Below are 27,991 nucleotides of genomic sequence, written 5' to 3'. Positions count from 1 at the left end.
AGCGATTTAAAGGGACAATGTCCCCCGAGCAGTGGAGGCAGCGGCAGCTGCGGAGGCCGTGGCACCGGCACCAAGAGCAGCAGCAGCTGTAGCGGCAGCGACTGCCGCGCGAAGGAGGGGAGTTCCCAGCCGGCTGCGACGCCTCCCGGGTGAGGCCAGACCCAGCCAGGGAAGCCCGCGGGCGGGGCGGAGCTGGAGCGGGAAAGGGGTGGCCTGGGCCCGGCCGGTCCGGGCGGGACCCCCTGGGGCGGGGGGCGGGGCGGGGCCTACAGGGGCGGGGCCTGCTCGGGGGCGGGGCCGTACAGGTGGGGGGGGGGGCGGGGGTCTCAAGGCAGGTGTCTCCCCCCCACACCTCGGCTCGTCCCGCGGGGTCTCCAGCCCCGAGGTGCACGGGCGAAGGGCGCATTCTCGGGACCCTAGCTCCCCCGCAGGGTGCGTCCGCGCAGCGCCACCCCTACCTCTGAGACCCCTGCGTGGGGGGTAGGGTGGGGAACGACCATCTGGACCGGAGCCCCCTCCCCAAGCTGCCAAAGTGCTCCGAAGTTGCGGTCCTGCCCGATCCCCGCCGGCAGTGCCCACCCCAGTGGGCACCCGCAGGTGCTTTCTCCAGGCCTGGGCAGGGACCCCTCCTGCCAAGACTGTCAACCCACCCCGTATAGGCCCCCCGGGAGCACCCAGGCCCCCGAGGGCAACGCCTGCTACCAGGCCTGGAGACCCGGCCCCGCCCCGGTTGCCTGGGCCCGGCCTCACCACCATCTCCCTGGGGAGAGCGCCTCATTCCTGCCCTTCACTTTCTGCTCTACCTTGAAGGTATTTATAGGTGGAGAGGACAGCTGGCCCCCCTCCCCCCACGGTCCTTATTTCTGAAACAGGAGCCCCATCGGTCCCTTTCATCCTCGAGTCAGAGCAACCAATATCGGTGGAGGATGCAACCAATATTATTGGAAGGTGGCAGGGTGGAGGAGCCCAGGCTTGGTATGCATGAGAGATCATGCTGAGGAGAAGGGGAAGGGTTAATAGTGGGGCCACTTGAGACTGTGGAGAGGTTAAGGGGTTAATTCTGGATTACCCTGCTAGGGAGAAGGGGCCGAGTGTGGAAAAAGTGTAGGGGTAATTGATATGGGGCGACAGAAGTGAGGAAAGTGTAAGGGCAAAGATGGGGGCACTTGAGACAGTGCATTCGTGAGCCGGGGAGCGTGGCAGTGGCTGCGATCCTGTGAACTGGACGCATGGTTCTATAGGTGGTGCAGCTCCAGGAAAGCCAGGAAGCGGCTGGAAAAGGGGGAGCTGTGAGTGAGCAGTGGGAGGAGTAGGGGAAGGTAGAGGATTAATGAGGGAAGACTGGGGTGGCTGGAGTGTGCATGTGTGAGTGAGATAAATGGAGGCCGTGAAGAAGCTGGGAAAAGAAAAAGGGTTGGTGTGCTGAAGCCTGCTGATAGTGGAAGCCACTGGCTTACGATAGATGTGAATGGGCCTCAACACCATTTACTCCATCACTTCAACTGAAAGGTAAACTGAGGCAATAGGCCTCGAAGGTGAGGACTGTGGTGTTGAGAGAGGGGGAAACCGAGACAGAATTCCTTTCTTACCTCTTCTAAGGTCTTCCCTTTCTTTGTCCCCAGGCCCACAATGTCCTGCTGAATCTTCCAGGTACTCGGTGGAGATCAGCAGTTGGCACCCATGGAGGGGTTACTGGCAGGTGGCCTTGCTGCCCCAGATCGTCCTCGAGGCCCAGAGAGACTGCCTGGCCCAGCTCCAAGAGAGGACATCGAGGGTGGGGCAGAAGCTGCTGAGGGGGAAGGTGATATTTTTCGATCTGCTCATTACCTACCAATCACGAAGGAAGGACCACGAGACATTCTGGATGGCCGAAGTGGCATTTCTGGTAAGAGGGCTCTGTGGCCCTAAGGAAGCATCCCACTTAGTCCCCAAGGCTCAGAGAAAGCCAGGTAACCCAGTTCAGAAAGGACTGAGTTGGGATTCGAATTCTGCTTCGTGTCCAGAGCCTTCTCTTGGTGCTCTGCTTAGATTTTTATTTTGCCCTTATGGAAACAGATGCATTTGTGAGACCATGACTCTATCCCAGTTGCCCTGAGGAGCTAGGATTCATACTTGGAGTGGCTTGGCTCCCTCCTTCTGAGCTGGATAGACAACAGCTGTATCCAAATACCCACACCAGCATCCCAAGGTCTTTGCACAAAGCCCACTTGTTCCTCGGTGGCAACCCATTCCCATCAGTGTATCTCACTCAGCTCCTTCTTGCAATCTTGATGGGGTGTAGCTCCTGAGCCATGGGCCAAAACAGCTTGTGCCCTCTAGTGGTGAGGTAGAGACTAGGGAGTTAGAGATGCCTGTCACCCCTTTCTGCCTTGGTCTACCGAGTACAACGGTAGTTCACACTGTCCCTACCTCACACATTGTTATTCACTCATTAAATGCTGAGCACCTGCTGTGTGCCAGTTTCTGTTCTGGGTACTGGGGAAAATAATCATGACAAAGAGGCAAGAAGTCCTGTCCTCTAGGGGTTGGCATTCTCGAAGGGAAGATGGACAACAAACCACTGAACAAATGTCATAAGGGGAGGTGATGAAAGGCTATGCAGATATTAAACAGAGTGCCAGGACCATGCCTGGGAGACCTGGGAAAAGCCTCCTGAGGAAGTGCCATTTGAGGTAGAGCAGGAAGTGAATGGTGGGAAATGCCCACCGAGTGGTGGGGCAGTCAGTGCAAAGGCCTGTGGAGGGAAGGGGCCAGGCATGCCTAAGGGCCGACCAGGAGTCTGACGTGACTGGGGAGTGCTTCTCCCTTCTCCTTGGTTGTACTCAAAAACTCTGGCTCCCAAGAACTTCCAAGCACCTCTTTGGTGGTTCCTATATGCCAAATTCTTCGTGTGACCTTTGTAGGGATGGCCTCAGTTATTCATTATCTCACACTAGAAATGGGGAATCCAAGACCCGAAGGGGTGAAGTAAGCATTCCAGAGTCACTGAGTCACAGGGCCAGGCAGTAATGTGGCTTCGCAACCCTCCTCCTTCTTTATTTTTATTTTTATTTTTTGTAGAACTGGGGATTGCACCTAGGCCCTTGGACACTCTGCAAATGCTGTTCCCAGCCCTTCTTTAATTTTTAAATAACTTCTCTTTCATCCAGTTGTTCTTTCTTTCTCCTTGTGTTTTGTTTTGTGCAGTCTCCTTGTTAAGAAAGCACTCTACCACTAATCAACATTTTCAAGCCTCATCTTATTTTTTTTAATATTTTATTATTTTTAATGGTATGAAAGTATGCATGTGGATATGTGCATGTGATTGCTGGTGCCTGCAGAGGCCAGGGGCATTAGCTACCTGGAGCTGGAGTTACAGACAGTTCTGAGCCACTGGGCCTCCTTTTTTTAAGTTTTTGGGTTTTTTCATTATTATTATTTTATATGTATGTGTGCTTTGTGTCTTCGTGTATGTCTGTGCATCTCCTGAATGCAATGCCTTCAGAAGCCAGAAGAGGGAGTCAGATCCCTTGGGATTGGAGTTACAGGCAGTTGTGAATTGCCATGTGGATGCTGAGTCCTCTAGAAAAGCAAGCAGTGCTCTTAACCATTGAGGCATCTCTCCAGTCCTCCTCCTCCTCTTCTTCTTTTTAGATTTGTTTTTGTTTTTGTTTCTTGAGACAAGCTTTCTCTGTACCCCTGGCTTCTTGAACTCACACTGTAGACCAAGCTGGCCTTGAACTGAGAAATCTGCCTGCTTCTGTCCCAAGTGCTGGCATTTTAGAGTTGTGGGCCACCATGCCTGGCTTCTTTTTTAGTTTTTGAGTAATTTTCTTCTTTTTTCTCCTTTATGTTTTCTTTCTTGTGTTTTGTTGTCCCAGAAAGTCAGGGACTCAGACACGTTCCCAGATCCCTTTATCCATAGCCCCTCTGTACTTTTGAAGCTCCTCGATCTGCCCAACAGTACTTCTTTTGATGCCCAGGGATTTATGAACCTGCCTTCATAGAGTCAAGTAGAGAGGGACTAGGCACATGCCATCCCTGCTGTCCTGGACCCTTTATCTGGGGCAGGGAAGATAAACACAAACCAAGAAGTTGAATGAGGAGGAAGTAACCTGAGGAAGAGGCAGAAGTTATCGAGACAGACAGCCCTGTCTTGTGAAGGTTTGGAGGGGACTGCTGGTATCTGCCAGTGTGAGGCAACAGGGGGATGGTGAGAAACAAATCCTGAGGACAGAGGGTTATCCCTGAGATGGCTCCTCCTCGAGACCCAGAGAGCAGCAGGACTTTATCCCAGGTCACACAGCTAGCCAGGGCTGGGGTCTTGACTCTGTGAAAAGTTAAGAAATCTATAGCTTCCAAGGGACTGGACATTTATTCTCCGTGTAGCATATGACCCAGGCGGGAGAGATGAGGAAGGTAGGTAGGTAGGTGTGTATCTTCACCACCCCATACTCGACTGGAGAGCAGCCAGGGATTTATTCATGTGTGTACCTATTTCACAGCCTAGGTAGGAGGAAGAAAAGGCCACCCAGGGGAACCAAACCCACCCTTAAAGGGTTCCCTGAGCAAATGGGAGCATAGGTGGGGTAGCTGCATTGAAGTGGGATCATAAGGGGGGGGGGCTAGAAAAGGCCTGGATGTCTCTCCCACAGCCCTCTCAGCCTGCTTGACCCCCGCCCCCACCTTTGTAGACTAGGTGCTTGTCCTCTGGGAGTCCTGTGATGTCTATAAATAGCCTCTGAGGCTGCTATTCCATCCTGAACCCTGGGCTTTCCCTCATCCCCATGCAGCCCTCAGAACCCCTCAAGGACTCCCAGGAATGGCACCCCCAAACTTCTCTGCCTGAACAAGGATATGCCCACTTCCTGCTCTGTCTTCCATTATGGCTATCAGTTGGGACCCTGCCTAAAGCCCCATTGCAGTCCCATATACCTCTGACGTGGGCTTCGCAGGTGCAGCAAAGTCTTGTGGGACTTACATGTTCCACTCAGATCAGTGAAGAATCTGGTGCATGCCCGCCATTGTTTGGGGGGCAGGAGTCCTGGGAACAAAGAATGTGTCATTTCTGCATTCATGGAGGGAATGAATCAGAGCACGGAGAAAGCAAGCCTGAGGCTATAAGTCTAGCCTCCAGCTTCCACTCCAGGACATCATCAAGCCAACCTTGCCACCACAGAACACCCACCTCCTCCTTCCCCCATCGCTGCTTCTCTGGATGGAGTTCTTCCTGTGATCTCATTGGCCCTCATCAGTGGCCCCTTGAAGCTGAGTTCATGGCTGTTTACATGGTACTGAGGAGGAAATCAAGGCTTGGAGCCTGGAAGGCAACCTCTGGTCACGCTGCTGGGCCTTGCACTTGGAGCTGTCTGACGTCAAAGCATAGATTCTTGGCTACTCTGCCAAGCGGCAGGATGCCTGACTTAGAGTTTAAGTGGCCCATGGACACCCTTTCCTCTGATTTGTAAGCTGTCTCGGGGACCCCACATGGCAGGAGCCAGTAAAGGATTCTGGCACTGCCACTGACTCAGAGTTGCATCCCAAGTGCCTCATATGACCCACAGGGACTTCTGGATCCCCTTCATTGTGGAGGTGTCTCAGATATAGGTCCTGCTTGGTCTCCTTCCTCCAAAGTTGCTGCCACTAAAAATAGGAGCCTCGTTGAAGCTGCTCACACAAAGAGGCCACTGCGCCCCCCTGGCTCACGGAATTCTTAGACAACAGCCATTGCGCATAGCCATCAAATCTGGGACACTCAGAATTTTAGAAACAGGACACCTGGGACCCTCAGACCCACATCTCTAGACTGTGCTGGGGCTGGTTAACCACTAATTGGTCACCCTCTCCTGATTAGCTCTCATCTGTGACATGTCCAGAGAAACCCTGTTTCTTATGGTTGTTTTCCTAGCCCCCACTTTCCTCTCTAGCACCCCATAACTTCAGCCCTTAAATCCAAGAATATCCTGCTCCCTGTGGGTCTACCTCCAATGTTCTCAAATGGGGACACTCAGGTCCCACGAGGGACACTTTAGGAATGTGTGGAGACATTTTCGGATGACATGATTGCAGAATAGGTGGGTATTAGTGTCTTGTGGGCAGGTAGAGGCCAATGACATTGTTGGTCATCCCACAGTGGGGCAGGACTGCCTCAGCCCAGAGAAGGACCCTGTCCAAGTGTCAAGACTAAAGCCACTCTGCTCTTGATTTGCAAATTTTTGTGCCCCCGCCCCACATTTGAGAGGCCATGCCATTGTTACAACCCCTTTTGTCAGGCTCAGCAGACAGACCACGCCTTCCTGACCACCCTCATTTTCATTGTTTTATCCCCAGTAGTCAGCTTTCCATTCCCAGGGGAAATTGGATGGCAGGGGATTGGAAGAATCTATGCCAGCCTTGCCCTTTCTGGACCATCCTCAAATTGAGGTGGATCCAGCAATTGCATCTGTCAGGCCCTGGCCAGGGCACAAGTTCCCCCAGCGTGTTAACCTTGGCCCAGGCAATTGGCTTCCTCCCTGCTTGGCATGCTTGCCATGTCAGGCAAGCGTGGCGGGTAGAAGCACAGGCCAGGATTCCTGTGGTGGTTCCAGGCATTGGCTCTACAGGCGGATAATGGAGAGTTGGCTCTATCTGTGTTGTTGTGGGGTGGTGGGCATTCCCAAGAAGGGATTCCGTTCTAGGATTTAGGCCTGGAAAAGGGTCCAGAAGGCAGGCATGGGCCACACGTGGCTCAGGGTGGCCGGAATCCCCACTCATCATCTGGCATGTGTTTGTTTAGTACTTGCATGCCAGGTGCTGGAATGCTGCCATGAACAAGGCTGCAAATGTCCCAGTTTTCGGGGGGCTTAATGCTTACAGGGGACCCAGACATTCAGCTACCCACAGAGGGAACCTGGCAATACCTGGGAGAGATGAAAAATAAATAAAGCAAGTGCCAGGCCTGGCGGCACAGGCCGTAATCACAGTACTCAGAAGGCAGACAGGAGGGTGGACGGGCATGAGGCTAGCTTAGGCTAGTAATGAGTTCTAGACTAGCTGGAGCTTCAGAGCAAGATCCGTCTCAAAAACAAAACAAAGCCAAGTGGGGCACTCTTATCCCGGCACTCAGAAGGCAGAGGCAAGAGGATTATAAGTTTTGAGGTTAACTGGTCTCAAGAAAGACCTTGTCTCAAAAGCAAAACTTAAGACTAGGCACAGTGATACACACCTATAGTTCCAGCACTTAGAAGGTAGAGGCAGATCAGGAGTTCAAGGTCATCCTCAACTACATAATGAATTTAAGGCCAGCCTGAACTATGTGAGATCATGTACCCACAAAAAATAAATAAATAAAAATAAAATAAAATAAAAACCAATCAACAGAATCTAACTTAGTAGCACAAAAGTGAATGTTAGGTTAAAAGAGAGATAAACATGACATCTTATTTGAGTACGTAGTCCAGGAAGTGCCGAGTGCACAAGTTCTGAGGCTGCTGGGCACTGGTGCTGTAAGCCTGTAATCCCAGCACTCAGGAGACAGAGGCAGGAGGATCTCAGTGAGTTAGAGGGCAGCCTGGTCTATGGATCGAGTTCCAGGACAGCCAGGGCTACATAGAGAGACCCTGTCTTACACACACACACACACACACACACACACACACACACACACACACACGGGAGGGTAGCAGAGGCCAGAGAGAGTTAGGACTCAAACCTTCATGGGGCGGGAGTTGGGGGAGAATGCAATCAGGGCACAGCAGCAAGGGTCCAGGAAAGGCAAGTGAAGTTGGAGAAAGCAATAAAGACCCAAGCCTCGCGTGTATGCCATTGTGGCGGGTAGGACTCTAGCTTCTTCCTGTAGCTAAAATGAGAAGCAAATGAGTTTTCCCAGGTGTGACTTAAAAACAAACAAACACTACCCTAGTTGCTGAATGCAGGGAAGACTGGAAGGCAGCAAGTCCCTAGGGTCCTCCAGGAGACCTAAGGGAATTCCTTCAGAGACCCTCCTTTCAGGGTATGGGGATACAGAGGTCAAAAGCCTCTGAGGGATATGGTTGGAGGCCTGTAGGGCCCTTCTGAAATACCCCACAAGGCTCTTGGAGCTGAAGTATGGAGGGCCCTGGCCAGGGGGACCCCGGCCCTGGCCAGGGGGACCCCAGACCCTCAGGGTCTCCCCTCTCTGTTGCAGATGGGCAGCCCCATCCTGGCCTCAGCGAAGCCCTCCCCCGTGCCACCTCCGCCACCCATCGGATCAGCAGCTGGTGAGTGCCACGCTGGCCCTGACCTCAGGTAGGGTAGGGGACAAGCAGGTGTGTCTAGGCTCCATTGAAGCCCTCTGGGGAATGAAAAGGGGACAAGAGGGAATCAAGAGGCCAGGCAGGAGGAGGTGGCTCCCCGTAGACCAGCCCCTGGGTGTGTGCTGGGGCAGGGGTGGGGTCTGATAGCAACACAGAAGGTCAACTCTCATTACCCCTGCCAGGGCCAGGCCAGAGAAGGACAAGTCTGTAGGCTGGACCCTTCGCATCCTGTCTCTCTGTTAAGTGATGCTTAAATTGATGCTGTGCCTCTCTGAGCCTCAGTTTCCTCATCTGCAAAATGGAAAGTTAGCTGCCACCAGTTATGTTTCACAAATTTGCCTTGGGAACTCCAGGAACTTCAGTAGAGAACAGGGATGACCCAATGGCCACTACTGTGATTCTTTGTCTGTTTGTTTGTGGTGCTGGTGACAAAACTCAAAGGTGGGAGGTCGCACAAGGTCAATGCAAGTGCTCTGCCGTCTGTCCCTGAGTTGCAGCCCAGCCTTGCCACTCTTTATCGAAGTCTGGTGGGTCTAACATACAGTTACGATAACCTCAAGATTAACAACAGGTCTGGAACTGAGCAATAACCGTTCTGTTCTGGCTCTCAGTTCAGCCCGCTGACCTTTGCAATGCACTGAGAGGATGGTCCTTTTAATATTGCATGACACCAATGGGGCTTAGAGAAGTGGCTCTGTGGCCTCCGCTTGGCCTGTCTGTACGACCTGTTTCCTCACCTGATCCACGGATGTGATCAGTCTCCCCCACCCCACCTTGTGAAGGCAGGCTCTTAAAATGAAGGGAACCATATATCAGTAATCCCAGCACTCAGGAGGCAGATGCAAAAGAATCAGTTCAGGATCCTCCTCTGCTACAGAGCAAATTCAAGGCCAGAGTGGACCACTGAGACCCTGTCTCAAAGAAGAAAACGTGTGTGTGTGTGTGTGTGTGTGTGTGTGTGTGTGTGTGTGTGTATGTGTTGTGTGTGTGTATTGTGTGTGTATGTGTATACGTGGGCACAATGGCACATACTATCCTCCCAGAACCTGGGAGTTTAAAACAGGACAGTCTCGAGTCCAATACCAGCCTAGGGTACATAATGGGACCCTGTCTGAAATAAATAAATAAGCTAGCCCATCCTGGTAGTACAGACCTATAATCTGCAGCTACTCCAGAGGTTGAGGGAAGAGGGTCTTGAGTTCAAAACCTGACTAAACTACAGAGTGAGTGCAAATCTAGCATAATTTAACAAGCTCCTGTCTCAAAATTGTAAAAGAGGACCTAGGAATGTAGTTCTACAGCAGAGTGTTTGTCTGACGTGAACCAGGCCCTAGGTTTACTTCCCAGACTGGGGGGGGGGGGACCAATCAGGAATGCTTATATTAAAAAGTCCCAGAACCTGGTATGGCGCACACCTTTAATCCCAGCACTCGGGAGGCAGAGGCAGGCAGATCTCTGTGAGTTTGAGGCCAGCCTGGGCTACAGAGTGAGTTCTAAACTCCATATGAGTTCCAGGGCCACATAGTGAAACATTGTGTCCCTCTGAAAAGAGTTCCATTAGTCCCAAGGCTTACCAGGCATCAGGTGAGGTAAAGTGTTCCCTGATTCCTAAGCACTTGAGTTATACCTGTCTTTACACTATAACTTGTTGTAGGGTCCTAGTCCGCATGGGAATGGGTGGCAGGCTTTTAATGAACACCTGCCTTATGCGATCGTTTCATTTGGTGACAACTGTCAGAAAGTTCCTTAGATATTGTATAAGGAAGACAAGATTCCTGACTCTTGGAAATCATCTCCATTTTTAGGATTGGAAAATTGAGGCCCAGAGAACACTTTCCTCATCTACTCTGACCTCCCAGCCCTACCTATCTCCCACCCAGGAAGGTCAGGGTCACTGGAACCATTAGTCACTCCTGACTCTGCCCCTCCAAGAGGGGAGGAGGTTCATCCTTTGAGCTGTCCTGCCACAAAGTTGACCTTCACCAAATTTGGGGGAGCGATGTGACTAAATGGCCACAGTTTGGGGAGGACCAAGACAGAAGCATCCTGGAGCCCAGGTCAGAGCCTTGGATCCTCTCTGGGGAAAGGTGAGAGTTGACTGCACCACCAGATTTGGGGATGCTCTCTTGAGATTCTGTCCCCAACCTGTGGTCTCTGCACATTTCCCCAATGATGCAACAGGGCTGGGCTGTACAGACAGGGGCACCCTAAGAGTTGAACCTGGCTTTGATGCAATACCTCTGGAATGGTCCACGAGGACTTCCTCACCTTTTACCCTATGACTCTCAGCCTCTCCACAGTCATCCTTAAGCTGGATTTCAAGGAACTGCTCCAGCCAGCCTAGGACGACACCCTATCACTGCTACCCTAGGGAGGGAAGCCGAGGCTCACGCTAACCTATCCCCATTGGCACTTCCTTACAGCTACTGGGATGGAGACAGCCTGGACTTTCAGCCGGGCTCCCCACCACCCCATCTTCTGGGCCCCTTCCCTGCATCCCTTGATGTTCAGGGGTCTTGGGAGCACCTCATGGTCCAGGAGGCCGGGGAGGGCATCCTGTCTGAGCAGAGGTTCGAGGACTCAGTTATTGTGAGAACTATGAAACCCCATGCCAAGCTCAAGGGCTCTAGAAAGTTCTTGCACCACCAGGGTGAACTGAAGTTCTTAGAGAAATACCATTCAAGCCACCACAAGTTTGACTGGCTCCAAGGTGCAGATGAACAGGGGCCTCTGAAGGATGCAGGGTTACACCTGGACCTCCCTGCCCAGCCATCGACTGTCACTTCCTTCAGGAGGGTAATTGTGCCAGTGGATGACACTCCTAAGACACTGGACATGGAGGTTTTGGGTACCAGAGAGGACCTAGAGGACTTTGCGGAACTGGCCCAGCCTTCTGAGTGGGGCCTCCACACGTCAGCCTCAGAAGTGGCCACACAGACCTGGACAGTGAACTCTGAAGCATCTGTGGAGCGACTGCAGCCCCTCCTGTCCCCAGTCCAGACCCAGCCATACCTGTGTGAACTTTTGCAGGAAGTAGCTGATGGGGTGGACAGCCAGGAGGAGGAGGAGGAGGAGGAGCCAGCTGTGTTTCCGTGCCTTGAGTGCAGCATCTACTTCAAGCACAAGGAGCACCTCTTAGAACACATGAGCCAGCACCGCCGAGCACCAGGCCAGGAGCCCCCAGCTGACCTGGCTCCACTGGCCTGTAGCGAATGTGGCTGGGCCTTCACAGAGCCTACTGCCCTGGAGCAGCACTGGCAACTACACCAGGCTTCCCGGGAGAAGATTATTGAAGAAATCCAAAAGCTGAAGCAATTTCCAGGTGATGAGGGCCGCGAGGCACGGCTGCAGTGCCCCAAGTGTGTCTTTGGCACCAATTCCTCTAAAGCCTTCATGCAACATGCCAAGCTGCATGTGCGTGAGATCCTGCCCAGCCAGCAGGCCAAGGAACCTTACAGGGGTGGCAGCCCAGTCGTAGATGTCGGCACCCTCGTCTGTCCCTCCTATGGAGACTCCTCAGGCCTCAGTGCCTGCATTTACTGTGACTTCACAGCACCTAGCAAGAGTCTGCTCAGGGAGCACACAAGGCTCGTACATGCCCATGCCCACTGGGAGGAGGATGGCGAGACCTTTGAGTCAAACCTCACTAGTCAGCCAGGGACTAGCCAGGATACATACATCCACTTCCCTGATACTGCTACCATGGACTATTTTGGCAAGTCTGAGCCTCTCTTGGCCTCTTGGTGGCAGGAGAACCCTGCTGGATATGACCAGGGCCTAGCCTTTGGCCCAGACCATCAGCAGCGAGGCATGAGAGATTTCCCACTGTTAAACTCAGGCCAGCGGCCTCTTGAAAAGCTGGCTTTTCCTTCCCCCATGGCATCTGCTTCCTACTCCATACAGCTCAATAGAAACAAAAGCACTGTCTACCTTCAGAGAATGGAAGACAAGAGTCGCCCTTGGAGTGAAGAGGAGGAGGAGGAGGAAGATGAAGATGTAGTGCTAACTTCTGAAATGGATTTCACTTCTGATAATAGGGCTTTTCCACTCCCAGCCATCCCTAGCCTCATCCCTCAACCAGCCCTAGAGTTGAAGCAGACTTTCCAAGATGCCCTGCAGGCAGTTGAGGCCTCACAGGGTCAGCAGCAGCAGCTCCAAGGAATGGTGCCCATTGTTCTGGTGGCGAAGCTCAGGCCACAGGTCATGGCTGCAGCCAGCCGGGCATCCCCAAAGCTGCCACCTGAGGGACTGGGGCTGGCAAGCACCCATCCCCTGGACTTCCTGCTCCTAGATACACCCTTGGGTGGATCACTGGGTCTGAACACACTCCTAGAAGGGGATCCGGCCATGGCTCTAAAGCATGAGGAACGGAAATGCCCCTACTGTCCTGATCGTTTCCACAATGGCATCGGGCTGGCCAATCATGTTCGAGGCCACCTGAACCGTGTGGGTGTCAGCTACAATGTTCGGCATTTCATCTCTGCAGAGGAGGTGAAGGCCATTGAACGCAGGTTTTCCTTCCAGAAGAAAAAGAAAAAAGGTAGGGCATCGGCCTTGCTTTGGGAACCCAACTCCCTCTCTCCATGCCTGGGAGGAACAGAGCTGGACAGCAGAGTTGTAAACTTACTCACCTTCACTCTGAATCCTACTTTAGCATCCTGCAGGGTGAAATTGGGGGCCTCCCTTCTTGAGAGACCTGGGAGCCATGGGCAATGTCACCACTGAATGTTGGTGGAAGTTCAGGGATGCCCTGGTCACAATGGCAGCTGGAGGAAGGAGTTTGGGCACAGCAGTCAGCCCCAGGCAGATAATTCCATTGATCCTGTCATGCAATAAATGAACTGGGTCATCTCTGTTCTGGAACATGAGAGGCCCATCAGTGAGCTAGACAACAGTTCTGCTCTCTTAGAACTCATGGCCCAAGCCAAGTCAAAGGACTCTTGTTGGGTGTCAGAACATAGAGGTCCTTGTGCATCGTGAAGATTTCCAGGAAAAGAGGTTCTGATTCCAGAGGGCTGCCTCTAGGGAGAACAACTGGGTAGTTCTGATACTGGGTAGTTCACAGCCCACTTGGGGAAGGTGCTAGTATGGTGTTTGAGTGAATGAGAATACACACACACACACACACACACACACACACACACACATACACAGGAGAGAGAGAGAGAGAGAGACAGAGTCAGAGAGACAGAGAGACATGCTAGAGTGTTGGGTAAGTGGTAGACAGCTAAGAAACTAGGAAGTTATGACATCAAGTGACCAGGGCTTAGAATCTGAGAGAAGAAACCCTAACTCTACCTTGAGGGCTCAGAGAGGCTCCCATACATGGACATCCCATCCTCTACTTGTCTATTTCTTTGTACAACCTACATTTAATGTATAATACTGGAGCAATGCCAAGCAAAAGTAGACATGGAAAAGGTATCTATCCAGTACTCTCATATTGCAAACCCAGAGAAGCCTCTTCTAGGAAGATGTCCCTGATGCTGCCTGATGTGCAAGCAGGGGGTCTGATAGATCAGGCTTCCTGGAGTGTCTGGTTTGGGGAGGACGCATAAGCTGAAAGTTTCAGGTCAGGCAGAAGCATCAACAACAGAAGGGAAAGCAGGCATTCCAGGGTGATCTGCAGAGGGGAGAGAAGTCCTGGGAAAGAGGTAGAGGTTGGGATGGAGAGTGGCTCCCTCACCACTACCCCAGCCCAGGAAGTCTGTGTCTTTTTTCTGCAGTGGCTAACTTCGACCCTGGCACCTTTAGCCTGATGCGATGTGACTTCTGTGGGGCTGGTTTTGATACTCGGGCTGGCCTTTCCAGTCATGCCCGGGCCCACCTTCGTGACTTTGGCATCACCAACTGGGAGCTTACCATCTCACCCATCAACATCCTGCAGGAGCTGCTGGCCACCTCAGCAGCTGAGTTGCCCCCGAGTCCCCTGGGCCGTGAGCCTGGTGGGCCACCTGGAAGCTTCCTGACTTCACGCCGGCCACGCTTCCCTCTCACCGTGCCCTTCCCATCCACCTGGGCTGAGGATCCTGGGCCAATCTACGGAGATGGTAAGAGGAGGGAACAGGCCAGACTGGAGCCCCTACCCTTCTCCAGAGGTTCAGAGGGATGGGTGGGTGAGTTGGAGGGTCTCCACTCTGCTTTCCTAGAAGCATTTCATCTGCCTGTAATTTTAGCCCTCAAGCTTAGGCAGGAGGATCAGGGCCAGCCTGGGCTGCATGGCAAATTCCAGGACTGAGTGAGGATATACAGTCAGATACCCCCCCCCCTTTTTTAAGCATATTAACAAATTTTCTCATTAGTATCTTGCCATATAGGGGTAATTTCTGTTTTATTCAAGGGCTGGTTCATGGCCCTTTCTGAATCTAATTTCTCAGTGAGTTCTTTCTAGAAGCAATGGCACTTTACAAGCACAAAGCCATTGACCTCCTTACAACACTCCTATTAAGGTGGGTGTTTTCATCACATCCATTCTATAGAGGAGGCATCTGAGGCACAGAGAACTTAATTTATCGTCCCTAAATTACATAGCTAGAGAGAGCTAAGTTTTACAATCCAGGTAATTGGGGAGCAAATTCTTTGTTCTGGAAAAAAAATCTCCTATGTTGAACATTATATCCAATAGAATTTTGTGAGATGCCAGAAATAGTCTTTAACAATTTGTGCTGGCCTGGAAAATCACTACTGGCCACATGTGGCTATTGAGCACTTAAAATATGGTACTGAGCCACTGGTGATCTTACTGTAGTGGATGGTGCAGATCTAGAATCCCAGATTCTAGCTGGGGATGTGGCTCAGTGGTAGAGTACATGCTCAGCGTGGGCAAAGCCCTTAGTTTGGTTCCAGGTACTCACTACAAAAAAAGGGTAGGATCCAGTCTCTAGATTCAACCAGTTCTTTCCAGCAACTCTAACAAACCCCTCTCATACTCAGGCAATTGCATGTACTAAGGTTTCAACCCCTGTCATCTCAGATTTGCCAAAAAAAACAACAACAACAACAACAACAACAGCTGGTAGGGATTATTTTATTTTGCTTTGATGTGCTGGGCATAGAACCCTGGGCCTTGTGCATGTTAGACAAATGTTCTCACCACTAAGCTATGCTCCTAGCCTTAGGATTGTTTGGTAGCCATCTTACAAAGAAACTGTATTATTTGCTTTGTTCCAGGCATACATAGGCAGATCTTAGCAAGATCTAAGCATCTTGTTTGGTAGTGTCTTGAAATCTAGAATCAATATTTGGTGTTAGATTACAGAATGGACACAGAAGAACTAGAGGAAAAATGAAGGACCTGATCTTGTAAAAGTTGACTTTCTGGGAGCTTTTAAAAGGCAGAGAACTCAGCTGGGCGTGTGGTGCATGCCTTTAATTCTAGCACGCCGGAGACAGAGGCATATGGATCTCTGTGAGTTCAAGGCCAGCCTGGTCTACATAGTGAGTTCTAGATCAGCCAAGGCTATATGAAGAGATCTTGTCTCAAGAAACAAAAATGAGGGTCAGAGAACTCAGCTGTGAGATGTAATTGAATGAAATTCAAACCCCTTGGCCCTGAGGGATGAAACACCTCTAAACTGGCAGAATTAATGCAGTTACTGGGACCGGGCTTTCTTCTATGGTTCCTCTACCCACAGCTTCCAGGCTCTTGCCCAAATGTGCATTTTGGACGTGGCTGGACCCATCCCATTTGTAAGCCAAGTAAAGGCACTTGAGAATTTTAAAGGATGGGGTGGGAATGTCAAAAGTTCATCTCTTTCTTGCACAAGAAAGAAATTGAGGCACAGACAGATTGGTGGCTGGCTGAAGCCATACCTCAGAAAGAAAAGAGGAGTGGCTGGCTGGGTGGTGGTGGTGCACGCTGGGGAGGCAGAGCCAGGCGGATCTCTGTGAGTTTGAGGCCAGCCTGGGCTACCAAGTGAGTTCCAGGAAAGGCACAAAGCTACACAGGGAAACCCTGTCTCGAAAACCAAAAAAGAACAGAGGAGTGGCACATGGGGCTTCTCGCCTTTGGTAAAAGATTGCTCACCAGGATTCAGCTTTTCCACCTGATTTGGTTCGTAATGTCTCTAGAGTGGCTGGAAGGTAGAGCCAGCTTTAAGGATGTCTAGATCTGTAGAAAGTAATCTATGGGAACTCCAGCTCTGACCCCTTTTCTGTGTTATCCCAGCACAGGCCTGTATATCATGCTCACATTTATCTGGCATCTGGGCCAGACACTCCCAAGGATCAGACCAAGTACTTAACAGTCAAATTCACTTATGACCAAAATATTTCCACCAAAAAATCAGTGTGCCCCTCCCCAAAGGGAGCTGGCCTAAACTCCGGGGTGTGAGGAAGTAGAGTCAGCTTTGCTTTGGCTGTCTAGAGGGAGGAGAAAGTTATGGGCTGTTCAGGGAACACATGGAGATGGGGGATGTTAAGTAGTGGCTGAACCGATCCTAAAAACTTTGCAAAGTAATGGTGTCCCAAATCAGGGCCAGGTTGGGGCAGGGTCCCTGCGTGGCAGTTCTTTTAGTAGGCTCTTCCCCTTTTGCCAAGTGAGCCAGAAGGGGAGGGTATCAAGTTGGGGGCGGGGCAGCGGTCTAATTCTGGCCCCACCTATCTGTCAAGGAACAGCTGGACGCTCCAGTTTGAAGTTGGGGCGGGAGAAGTGTGGGATGCTAGAATCGCTGGTGAGGAGGGACCGAGTTTCTTGGATTGCAGGACAGCACTGTCTGAGATCAGCTAGATAGATACCAGGGTGACGTGGGGATGGGAGTATCATCATGGTCAAGGATCTAGTGTCTGTCAGGATTGTTTAGAAGGTTAGCCTTGAATAAGACAAAAGAATGGGACAGGGTCTCAAGACATGTGTTAGCACTGCTGTCAGGGTTCTAATTCTGAATGCTAATATTGGCTGGAGGGTTCCCCTTCTAGCCGTAGGATGTGCGGATCCCGGTCTAGAGCAGCTGCTGGAGGCGGCTGGAAGCTTGGCCTGTGTACATGAGCCCTAGCGCTCCAGGCAGCTCCCAAGAGCTTGCAAGCCGGTTCCTCAGCGCCTAGAGCATTTCGCTCGAGGCGCTCGACGCTCATCAATTTGCCCTGGGTGCGCCCGGAGGGGCGGAGCAGAGCACGCTCGGCGGTCGCGGCGCACGGCGCTCCGCTGCTTTCGCCTGGGGCGGCCGCCCCGCGTGCGCCGGAGCCAAGATGGCCGCCTCCACCGCCCAGTGCCGAGTGACAAAAGCGGAGAGCAAGGCGGCGGCGGGGCCGCGCGCGGGGAGCGCCCGGGAGCGCGCGACCACGGGGGCGCCCTCGCCAGGTCCCCCGAGTCCAGGCCCGGTGGTTCTCCCGGCGCCGCCGCCTCCGCCGCCGCCTCCGCCGCCGTCGCGGGACGGGCCCAAGGCCGAGCCGGAGCCGGGACCCGGGCCCGTGCCCGCGCCCGCGCCGGGTAAGAGTTGGCGGAGGGGAGGGTTCCGGGAGGGGAAAGCCGGCGTCCCTCCCGCGTGTGCCGCCGCCTCCCGCAACACCCGCCGTCCGGTCTCTGTGGCCCCCCCACCTCAGGCGCTCGGGCCCTGGGCCTCCCTCAGCCTCCCGGAGGGTCCCAGGCTTCGGAAGCACTCTGCCGCCGCTCCTCAGGACTCTCGCCGGCTCTGACAGAAGTCCCCTGCCTCTCTTGGAGACTCAGAAGCTCCCAGTTGTCACGGTTCCGATCCCCTCAGTGTGGAAAGCCACTTTTGGCCCTGCCCCATCTGACAGACGCGCCCACTTCTACCTGGAGACTTTGACAAAGTACTCGGTGTCATGATCTCGGTAGCCTCCTGACCTATCTTCTTGCCTCTGTGGGACTCAGATTGAGCAGGGAGCGGCCTTCCTAACCCCTTGCCCTATTGCATTCTACTGGTCGTCTCCGAAGCCCATCTGACACACAGTCTTTCATCCTCAGCTCTTGTTCAGAATTCGACGGCCTCGCCTCCCAGTTTCCCCCACCCCTACCCTTTTTAATGAAAACTTAGATTAAGAAAACTAGCCTTGATTCCTTCTCCTTACATACCTCTTACCGGAGGAGGCGCCTCGCTGGATGGAAGCTTAAGAAACTTCATGCAAACTTGTGTCATCCCATTCTTGCTGTCCCGGAGTTGGTCCAGGGTCCAGGTTCTTACCTTGTCCCATTTACAGTTCAGCTGATGATGAATAGATTACTGCTGGGACTTGCTATTGTATTTGAAGCTCTAGCTCCCTTGTCTGGTGAAGAGTTCCTCCTCCCTGGCCTCAGCTTCCTGCTTTTTCTGCCTTGCCTCTGGTCTCCGACTCTGATCCTTGTCTCCTTTGACTCTTCCCACCTTCACCCCCTTATAAGTTCTACCCAGAGAGGCGTTTTCTCTTAAGATGTCCTCAGGAGTCCCAGCTCAGACTTGCAATGTGTTCTCAGACCAGTGAACCTTCTACTGGACTGAAACTGCTGTTTGTCTTTCTTGTCATTGGACAGTCTCAATGTCTCTGCATTGTGCTGCTGTGGGGATTTATGGGTACCACCTCAGCTCTCATGGAATGAGTGGCTTCCAGAAGTGAGAGCAGATACCAAGGATAAGGAAGAAGTACTATTCTTTCGGTTCTCTTCTTGGGGTGAACAGCCTATTGATTGGGCTGAGCCTGTCTCCTCCACCCCACAGGCCTTTGTTCTGAGGAAAACACAATGGTGGCCATGGACTTGGGGTCTCCCTTACTCCCAAAGAAGACCCTGCCTGTCTCTGGGACCCTGGAACAGGTGGCCAGTCGGCTGAGCAGCAAAGTGGCTGCAGAGGTTCCTCATGGCAGCAAACAGGAGCTGCCAGACCTCAAGGGTGAGTGGCCCAAGTGACAAGGCATGTGTGCTGGCCGGGGTAGTCATGCTCACAGAAGCAGTCTCTGGCCTGGTCAGTTAGCACGGGCTCTCAGATTGGCACTTACCTTCCTCCAGCACTATAAGGCACCAAGGAGATAGAGACCCAGCTGTCTTCTACACTGACTTTCTATAGCTTGGCCCATTTGTGTGGTCCTCGGCTACTACCTTACTGGGTGAAGAAGGGGCATCCAGGGAAGCAGTGGGCAAGGTGGGCAAGAGATCACACTCAAATCCAGGTCACTAACCAACCTTGTTAGTTCTGAACTTTGATATGGTACATATTTGTTTTTCCTGTAGACTGCAAGGTTGTTGAGAGTGATGATAAGCATCTTACTAGTTCCTAGGTTTGTTAAGAGGAGCAAAACCAACCTCATCTTTGTATCATTGAAGCTAGGCAGGGAGGTCAAGAAGCAGATGGGGAGTGGGCAGGAGCCATGGCTACGACCTCTGACTTAGCATTTGACATTTGCATCGAGTTACAGAGAGTAGGTTAGGTATTAGCTCCTTATGTGATGTAAGTATGCTGCCAGGGCATCCTGGTATGTTGTAGGTCTGAAAGACATCCCATCCCCACTGGCTGGACCACAGAGGATGCAGCCTTCTGCCATATGCCCTTGAACACAATTCTTGCCTTCTCTGAGCCTCAGTTTCCTTACTTCTAAACCAGAAATACTAACCCCCACCAAATTAGAATTGTTGTCAGGATTAAAGGGATTTGGCAGAAGCAGAACACTTACTTTGAACCTGGATAAGGAGAAGAGAATGGGTTAGTATACCTGCAAGGCCTCATAGCCTTTCATCCTGGCCCCCATCTCACCCTCCAGCCCAGAGCCTGACCACCTGTGAGGTCTGCGGTGCCTGCTTTGAAACACGAAAGGGCCTATCCAGCCACGCACGTTCACATCTGCGGCAGCTGGGGGTTGCAGAGTCAGAAAGCAGTGGTGCTCCCATCGACCTTCTCTATGAGCTGGTGAAGCAGAAGGGCCTGCCTGACGCTCCCCTTGGGCTGCCCCCTAACCTGACCAAGAAGTCCAACTCACCAAAGGAGTTGATTGCTGGGGCCTCCAGGCCTGGCCTGCTCGCCCTGGCCAAACCTATGGATGCCCCTGCTGTTAACAAAGCCATCAAGTCACCTCCAAGCTTCTCAGCCAAGGGCCTGGCCCACCCATCCAGCTCTCCACTCCTCAAGAAGGCCCCACTTACTCTGGCAGGATCTCCTACACCCAAGAATCCTGAAGACAAGAGCCCCCAGCTATCCCTGAGTCCCCGGCCGACCTCCCCAAAGGCACAATGGCCCCAGTCTGAGGATGAGGGGCCTCTGAATCTCAGTGAGTGTGGGTACTGGGAGCTGAGGGGGGTGCTGGGGTGTTACATGGTCCTCAGATGAGGAGGATCCAGGGTAGGAACTAAGGCCTGCAGCTCCCAGTTTCTGGGTCATCCAGGTCAGTACTGATTGAGGCACTCATTATGTCTCCTATTGGGCTGTCCGGAGATGATCATTTTTCCCCCATTCTGCTGATCTTCCCCTGGAGGCCTGCTACAGGGTCTGAGCCTGCTAGGGTCCTACTTGCCACTTGCCCTTCTCTGGACTGATGGGGTGGTGAAGGTAACCAGGGTGCTTGTGGACCTGGACTAGTGGGAGTCTGGGATATTTTGAATCATACAGGTAGATGAGTAGTCTACTAGATGGGAAGCCCTTACACTGCCCCTTTTTTCCATGTCTCTTGGCCATCTGTGACAAGGCTTCTCCCTGTTTGTTCACAAAGGTAGAGCCCTTCCACTATGGCTGTCTTACAGTTGGCAAGTTGTGTTTGGGAAGAAACCCTCCAAATTCAGCAGTCAGGTTTTGAGGCTGTCATCGTGCTTTCCCATATGTTGGCAGGTTTTTGAGCCAAATGATACCTATGTTTTCTGGCAGCCACTTGCATTGAATCTGCTGTGGTTTTAGGGGTAGGGGTGCTTGGTAGTCTGCTGATGCCCCCTGCTCTTCACCTTCTGTCTTCTCCCATAGTTCCCCTAGCAGAAGTCCCAAGGGAGAGGCCCTGGGGCATCAGGATTTGTCACAGAACTACATCCTTAAGCTCCCCACCTTCACTTGATGCCAATAAGCTAGGCAGGGAACAGGCTGCCCTGCTACCTGAAACCTCTAAAAACCAAAAACCTGTCTACAGCATGAAACTTGGACCCCTAACCACCTGGGGCAACTGAAAATCACACCAGACCCTCCTGCCTTCATCCCCTAGGGCCGACCAAGGTGGCGGCCGTGAACCCCCCCTGTGTTTTGTCTCCGCAGCTTTAGATAGTGACGGGGGCAGAGAGCTGGACTGCCAGCTGTGCGGTGCCTGGTTTGAGACCCGCAAGGGCCTGTCCAGCCACGCCCGTGCCCACCTGCGCCACCTGGGCATCAGCGACCCGGATGCCAAGGGATCCCCCATAGACGTGCTCCACGGGCTCATCAGGAGGGACGGCATCCAGATCCGCCTCCCACCCGGGCGGGGAGCCCTGGCCCAGCTGGGGCGGCCTCCTCCTGCCTCCACGGCCCTCTCCTTGCTCCCTCCCCCACCGCCGGCCAAGAAGGCCAAGCTGAAGGCCTCGGGTATGGCCATCCCCTGGGGGAAGCAGGACCTCTCGGCCGCCGGCATTTTCTGGGCCTCTGATGTGGAGCCATCTCCTCTCAACCTCTGTAGGTTCTCGCTTCAGCTGCCCTTCCTCCCTGTGGGCCCTGGAGCCCCTCCCTGGGGGGTCATGGCCCCCTCCCTACTCCCTCCCTGTTGTCGTAGGGAGTAGACAGGGGCCCTTGGCAGTGGGCCTGCTCAACCCAGAGATTTTGTTGGCAGTGGGCTGCTGGTACTTCTCTCTTGGTCTTGACCTCTATCACCATGACCCTGCCTGAGAATGAAGGCCAAGGGGAAGGTCCTACCTTTTGGTGTGGAAGGTGCCCTGGGTCTGGACAGCATGTGGCACCTAGGCTGGCTGCGTCCTGTCTCCTGCCCTGTCCTTGTTGGGACCCACAAAGCTGTGGAGTATTGGTGCTGCCCTCTGCTAGGACAGAGGTCCTATTAGTTCTCTAGAGCCTCCCCTCCCCTCCCCTCCCTTGCCTCTGCCCAGTGTCTGACCCCACCCATCAGCTCCCTCACTTGCACCTGCCTTCCACTACTACCCTAGCTTATGGACACATGGCTGCCCATGCCTAGCTGGACAGGATACTCCTGCAGATAACTATCCTGACAATGCTCACAAGTCTAACTGCCCCTTTTTTCTTCCTGCTGCAGCTTCAGGCCCAGAGCCAACAAGAGACATCCGCTGTGAGTTCTGTGGTGAGTTCTTTGAGAACCGAAAGGGCCTGTCCAGCCATGCGCGCTCCCACCTGCGGCAGATGGGTGTGACTGAGTGGTATGTGAATGGTTCACCCATCGACACACTGCGGGAGATCTTGAAGAGACGGACCCAATCCAGGCCAGGTGGACACCTCCACCCACCAGGGCCTACCCCAAAAGCCCTAGCCAAGGTGGTGGGTAGCGGAGGTCCTGGCAGCTCACTAGAAGCCCGCAGTCCCTCGGATCTTCACATTTCACCCCTGGCCAAGAAGTTGCCACCGCCACCAGGCAGTCCCCTGGGCCATTCACCAACTGCTTCTCCTCCTCCCACGGCCCGGAAGATGTTCTCAGGCCTTGCTACTCCCTCCCTGCCCAAGAAACTGAAGCCTGAACAAATGAGAGTGGAAATCAAGCGGGAGATGCTGCCAGGGGCCCTTCATGGGGAGCCACACCCATCTGAGGGTCCCTGGGGCACGCCTCGAGAAGATATGGCACCCTTGAACCTGTGTAAGTGTAACCCTGTGTCAGGACAGATAGACCAATTGGCTGGCTCTCCTCCCTAAACCCCCTTAGGAATATCCATAGATCACAGGACTGAAATGGAAGATACATAAGTCCAGAGAACACAGAACTTGCTGTTTAGACTCCTGTACCCAAGCTGCCGCTTGTTTCTCTTATTCGTGCAGAAGAGGCAGAATCATGTAATTATATCTAATGTTCTATATAGCCAATTGGTAGTGGCCTCCAACCAGATTCCTAGGGAGAATAACTGCAAGGATTCATTAGTAATGTCTGCCACTGGCAGGAGTAGAGGGTTGGCCTAACATTCCTGGTAATCCAGTGCTTGATGTTTGGAGTCAAATTTGAGTCAAGATGTCTGTTTCATCATAATGTAGTAGTAAGTGAGTTGGGCAAGTTTCCTCGTATAATCCCCTGCCTTGTGTCTATACAGTTTTCGTGAGAATTAAGTGTGATAAAGCACTTAGTATGGTGCCTGGTTGCAAAAATCTCCTTGTATGTTGTAATTGCTATCAAGTCACTGTTACTTGCTTCCCTGGCACTCCGTCACACTATTTCATTCTTCTGCTATATAAGCAGGCAAGTGTGGCTGAGGCTCCATCTTAGAGCTCATACGCCAGCTCCCTGCCATATGCTCTGAACCCTTCTGATCTTAGACCCTCCCAGCAACATTGGGAGATGAGGTTTTTACATCTTGCAGAGAAGGAAACAGGCTCAGAGAGAGGAAGTAGCTTGCCCAGACTCACTCAGGGAGACCTGTGAAGCCAGCTAGAATTTGAGGTAATGACAAATAGAAGGGCTGGATGTATGAAGTACCGCTGAAGGCCCAGATGAAGTAGCAGTTCAATGGAGTCTGGAGGGAGGGGCACATGGATAGGGACAGCCACAAGTCGGGCATTGCCTTGGGCTTTGAGCTTGGAGGCTTCCTGCCCATAGCCACTGCTTGCTTCTCTTCCCCTACCCTGGACCCCTTGCAGCATCCAGGGCAGAGCCAGTGCGTGACATCCGTTGCGAGTTCTGTGGTGAGTTCTTTGAGAACCGCAAAGGCCTGTCCAGCCATGCGCGCTCCCACCTGCGCCAGATGGGTGTGACTGAGTGGTCTGTCAATGGCTCACCCATCGACACACTGCGGGAGATCCTGAAGAAGAAGTCCAAGCTGTGCCTCATCAAGAAAGAGCCTCCAGCTGGAGACCTGGCTCCTGCCCTGGCTGAGGATGGCTCCCCCACAGCAGCTCCTGGGGCTATGCATTCCCCAATGCCTTTGTCACCCCTGGCTAGCCGGCCTGGAAAACCAGGAGCTGGGCCAACCCAGGTTCCCCGGGAGCTCAGCCTGTCACCCATCACAGGGGCCAAGCCCTCAGCTACCAGCTACCTGGGCTCAGTGGCAACTAAACGGCCCCTACAGGAGGACCGCTTCCTCCCAGCAGAGGTCAAGGCCAAGACCTACATCCAGACTGAACTGCCCTTCAAGGCAAAGACTCTGCATGAGAAGACCTCCCACTCCTGTAAGCAGTGGGTGGTAGGGTCTTGGGATGGCATTTGTCAGGGCAGGCAGGGCCCCTGAGGCAAGGTCCCTGTGGGAGGTGGGATTAGCTCCTGACCTTGCTTAGGCTACCTGGGTATGCTTGCACTCTTAGAACAGCAACCTCCTCTATCTGTAGCCACCGAGGCCTGCTGTGAGCTCTGTGGCCTTTACTTTGAAAACCGCAAAGCCCTAGCCAGCCATGCGAGGGCGCACCTTCGGCAGTTCGGTGTGACAGAGTGGTGTGTCAACGGCTCTCCCATCGAGACGCTGAGTGAGTGGATCAAACACCGGCCCCAGAAAGTGGGCGCCTACCGAAGCTACATCCAGGGTGGCCGCCCCTTTACCAAGAAGTTCCGCAGCGCCGGCCATGGCCGTGACAGTGACAAGCGGCCACCCCTGGGGCTGGCACCTGGGGGCCTGTCCCTGGTTGGCCGAAGTGCTGGGGGGGAGCCGGGGCCTGAGGCTGGCAGGGCAGCTGACAGTGGTGAACGGCCTCTGGCAACCAGCCCACCTGGGACCGTGAAGTCAGAGGAGCACCAACGGCAGAATATCAATAGTGAGTGCTGGTGGAGGAGGGTGGAGGGCAGTAGGCACCTTCTAGTGCTCACTCAACCACTGCATCTTAGTTGCTTAATCCTCTCCCCTTATGAGTATGCCGTTCTCCCTGTGCATATGGTGGCCAGTCTTGCGTCCCAACAACCTCCACCCCCTTGTGCTCACAGAAAGCAGGGGTGTCTGCAGGGCCCTAGCCCTCCTGTTCATCACCTATCCCTCTCTGATTTAGAATTTGAACGCAGACAAGCCCGCCCCCCTGACGCCTCTGCAGCTAGGGGTGGTGAGGAGGCCAATGACCTGCAACAGAAGCTGGAAGAAGTGCGACAGCCCCCACCCCGGGTCCGGCCAGTCCCCTCCCTGGTGCCTCGGCCCCCCCAAACATCACTGGTCAAGTTTGTGGGCAACATCTATACCCTCAAGTGCAGGTATGCTAATACCTAGCTGGATGTTGGCTATTAGAAGCCTGGAAATGTTTCAGTCTCTGTGCAGGTTGGAAGGTGGGGTCCTATGGGCTATTTTGTGGTATGGCAGGACACAGGTTAAGGGCTTCTTCTCACTGACAGTGGAACTTCAGAATATCACCCTGATACCCTGAGCTTTGTAGCCAGCCAGACTTGGGGTTCAGTCCTAACTCACTCCACAGCTTAGAGACCTTAGGCAAGAGCTTACTTACTCCCTGCCTCCATTTTTCCACCTTTAAACAGAGTCTAACCTGGTGTGGTGGTGCACACCTTTAATTCTAGCACTCAGGAAACAGAGGCAGGCATATCTGTGAGTTCAAGGCCAAGGCCAGCCTGGTCTATATAAGGAGTCCTGGCCAGTTAGGGCTTCAAGATAAAACCCTTTCTTTTTTTTTTTTTTTTTTTTTTTTTGGTTTTTGGTTTTTGGTTTTTTGAGACAGGGTTTTGCTGTAGCTTTGGAGTCTGTCCTGGACTAACTCTGTAGACCAGGCTGGCCTTGAACTCACAGAGATCCGCCTGCTTCTGCCTCCCGAGTGCTGGGATTACAGGCGTGCACCACCACCGCCCGGCAAAACCCTTTCTTTAAATAAAACATTTCATACAGACCTACTTGATAGAGTTGTGAGGACTGAATTTAATAGCAAAGCACTGAGAACCTTGCTGGCACTTAGTTATAAACACACATACACACACACACACACACACACACACACACACACACACACACCAGACACCAGCAAATAGAGACTTTTGAGACCTGAGGTAATCCAACTCAGGCTGTATAATACAGGCCAAGTCATCCAAACTGAGCATGGTGATTCAGGCCTATCAACCTAGCACTCGGGAAGCTGAGACAAGAAGATTGTCACCAATATAAGTCCAGCTGGATTACATAATTTCTGGGCCAGCATGAGCTATAAATTTAGAGACCATGTCTCCCAAAGAAACAAAAGGGGTGAAAAAAAGTAGAATTTCAGCCCAGCTCTCTGGAGCCACAGAGCTCAAGCTCTTGGCCTATGTTCATTGGAGGCCTAGCTTAAGGCTACCATAAGGGAGAGGAAGGGTGGGTGGGTCTTGTGAGAGTTAGACAGGTTTTGCTTCTCTCTCTACCCACCACCATCTCAGCATACACATCAAGTGCAGACACACTTGGAGAACCCCCTGCTTACCTAGCTTTAAAGACTTCATGTCCAGTAGACGCTCCCGTTATTCCACAATAGAGGAGGTGGCTGTCCATTGGGAGACACTTCTTCCCTTGAGTCCTGGTCTTGACATTTCTGCACTGAGTAGTGGTAGATATGCCTAAGCACTTGGACTGGATTACAGTTCTGCCTTTCTTTGAAGCATTGGCCATTTGCTTTCTCTGTTTTCCTATGCAGGTTCTGTGAAGTGGAATTCCAGGGCCCACTTTCCATCCAGGAAGAGTGGGTGCGACATTTACAGCGGCACATCCTGGAGATGAACTTCTCCAAAGCAGACCCTCCGCCTGAGGAGCCCCAGGCCCCGCAGGCACAGACAGCAGCTGTAGAGGCGCCCTAACATACAAGCATTCCAGATCCCCTCTTGTGCCACCTGTTCCCTCCTGTTTCTCCTCTGTGTCCTCTTCCTGTTTCCCTCTTTCTTTTCCGTTTCCAAAGGAGCAAGCCAAAACCTCAAACCGGCGCCCCTTGGGGGCCGGGCACACTACAACCTGGGCGCCGGAGCCAGCTAGCCACCTTCCCCCAACCTGAGGACTCTGGGGCCACAAGGGTACCTCCTTGAGCCCACCTGGTTGGTCCAGCAGGGGCAGTAGCCAGGCCTTTGGTGGTGGCCAAACTGGCTACAGGGGAGAACAGCACTTCCCTCTGTCTAGCAACCAGACAGGGCTATGTCTGCCATCCGTGGCCATTTGCAAAGACCCCAAAGACCCCCGTTCCCTCTTGCCCCCATGAATATCTGTTCTCACTCATGCACAGGCAAACGTACACGCACGCGCACCTCGTGAGACCTGGGATCTGCCCTAGCCCCCACAGTTCCTATGTCAAACGACCACATCTCGCCACGGTGCTTGCTCAGGGGAATCCACGCTCCCTCTGCTAACCCACTAGGGCCTGGGAGCCCCCACTGAGCCCACAATGCCACGGAAATTCTTGTTGGCTGCCCCCCCAAAAGGGGCCTTCCTATCTTGGAAGAGCTCAGAGCTGACAGCTGCCTCCTGCCATGTCAGAGCCTCAGGGGCTCCAGGGCTGGGAGGGTGGAGTGAGGGGTGGGACTCCCCACCCCCACTGCCCTCCCCTCTTCACTGTTGCTTTCTATGTATAGCTCCCTAGATCTTTCACTTTTTTAAAAAATGCATTTTGTGTAGAGAATAAGGAACGTGGATCTTTTTATTTTGCAATCCTGGGCCAGCTAGATACCGGGAGCTAATTGACCTTTTAACCTTTTTCAGTGGCCATCTTTTGGTTATCAATGTACCTAGAAATATGTAAATTAGATTAAATTTCTCTTCTGGAAGCACCCCA

At 52.9% G+C, this 27,991-nt stretch overlaps 1 protein-coding gene across 16 annotated transcripts; it reads left to right on the top strand.

Moving 5' to 3' along the window:
• Positions 1–10: 10 nt before the first annotated feature.
• On the top strand, positions 11–27,991 carry Wiz (WIZ zinc finger). 16 transcript variants are annotated; one of them, XM_036170679.1, is made up of 13 exons: positions 11–149; positions 1,651–1,885; positions 8,144–8,216; positions 10,676–12,792; positions 13,979–14,302; positions 18,902–19,072; positions 19,938–20,441; positions 21,407–21,796; positions 22,386–22,937; positions 23,927–24,454; positions 24,611–25,030; positions 25,259–25,454; positions 26,870–27,991. In XM_036170679.1, the coding sequence occupies exons 2-13, from the start codon at positions 1,681–1,683 to the stop codon at positions 27,027–27,029; spliced, it is 5,640 nt and encodes a 1,879-aa protein (XP_036026572.1). In that variant the 5' UTR covers positions 11–149; positions 1,651–1,680; the 3' UTR covers positions 27,030–27,991. The 16 variants fall into 16 exon arrangements, with proteins under 16 accessions (XP_036026572.1, XP_036026573.1, XP_036026570.1 ...); XM_036170680.1 differs by having other exon boundaries at positions 1,623–1,885; positions 21,407–21,709; XM_036170677.1 differs by having other exon boundaries at positions 1,623–1,885.

The sequence above is a fragment of the Onychomys torridus genome, chromosome 21 (genome assembly GCF_903995425.1).
Source record: "Onychomys torridus chromosome 21, mOncTor1.1, whole genome shotgun sequence".
In the NCBI taxonomy this organism is placed as follows: domain Eukaryota; kingdom Metazoa; phylum Chordata; class Mammalia; order Rodentia; family Cricetidae; genus Onychomys; species Onychomys torridus.
The sequence above is the reverse complement of the archived record's forward strand: the minus strand, read 5'-3'. Positions and strand labels throughout refer to the sequence as shown.

Bases quoted from the DNA above. Each gene is read 5' to 3' on its own strand.
- Wiz (XM_036170679.1), top strand. From the start codon at position 1,681: ATGGAGGGGTTACTGGCAGGTGGCCTTGCTGCCCCAGATCGTCCTCGA. The intron at 1,886-8,143 runs GTAAGAGGGCTC...TCTCTGTTGCAG, and splicing joins TGGCCGAAGTGGCATTTCTG to ATGGGCAGCCCCATCCTGGC. The intron at 8,217-10,675 runs GTGAGTGCCACG...ACTTCCTTACAG, and splicing joins ACCCATCGGATCAGCAGCTG to CTACTGGGATGGAGACAGCC.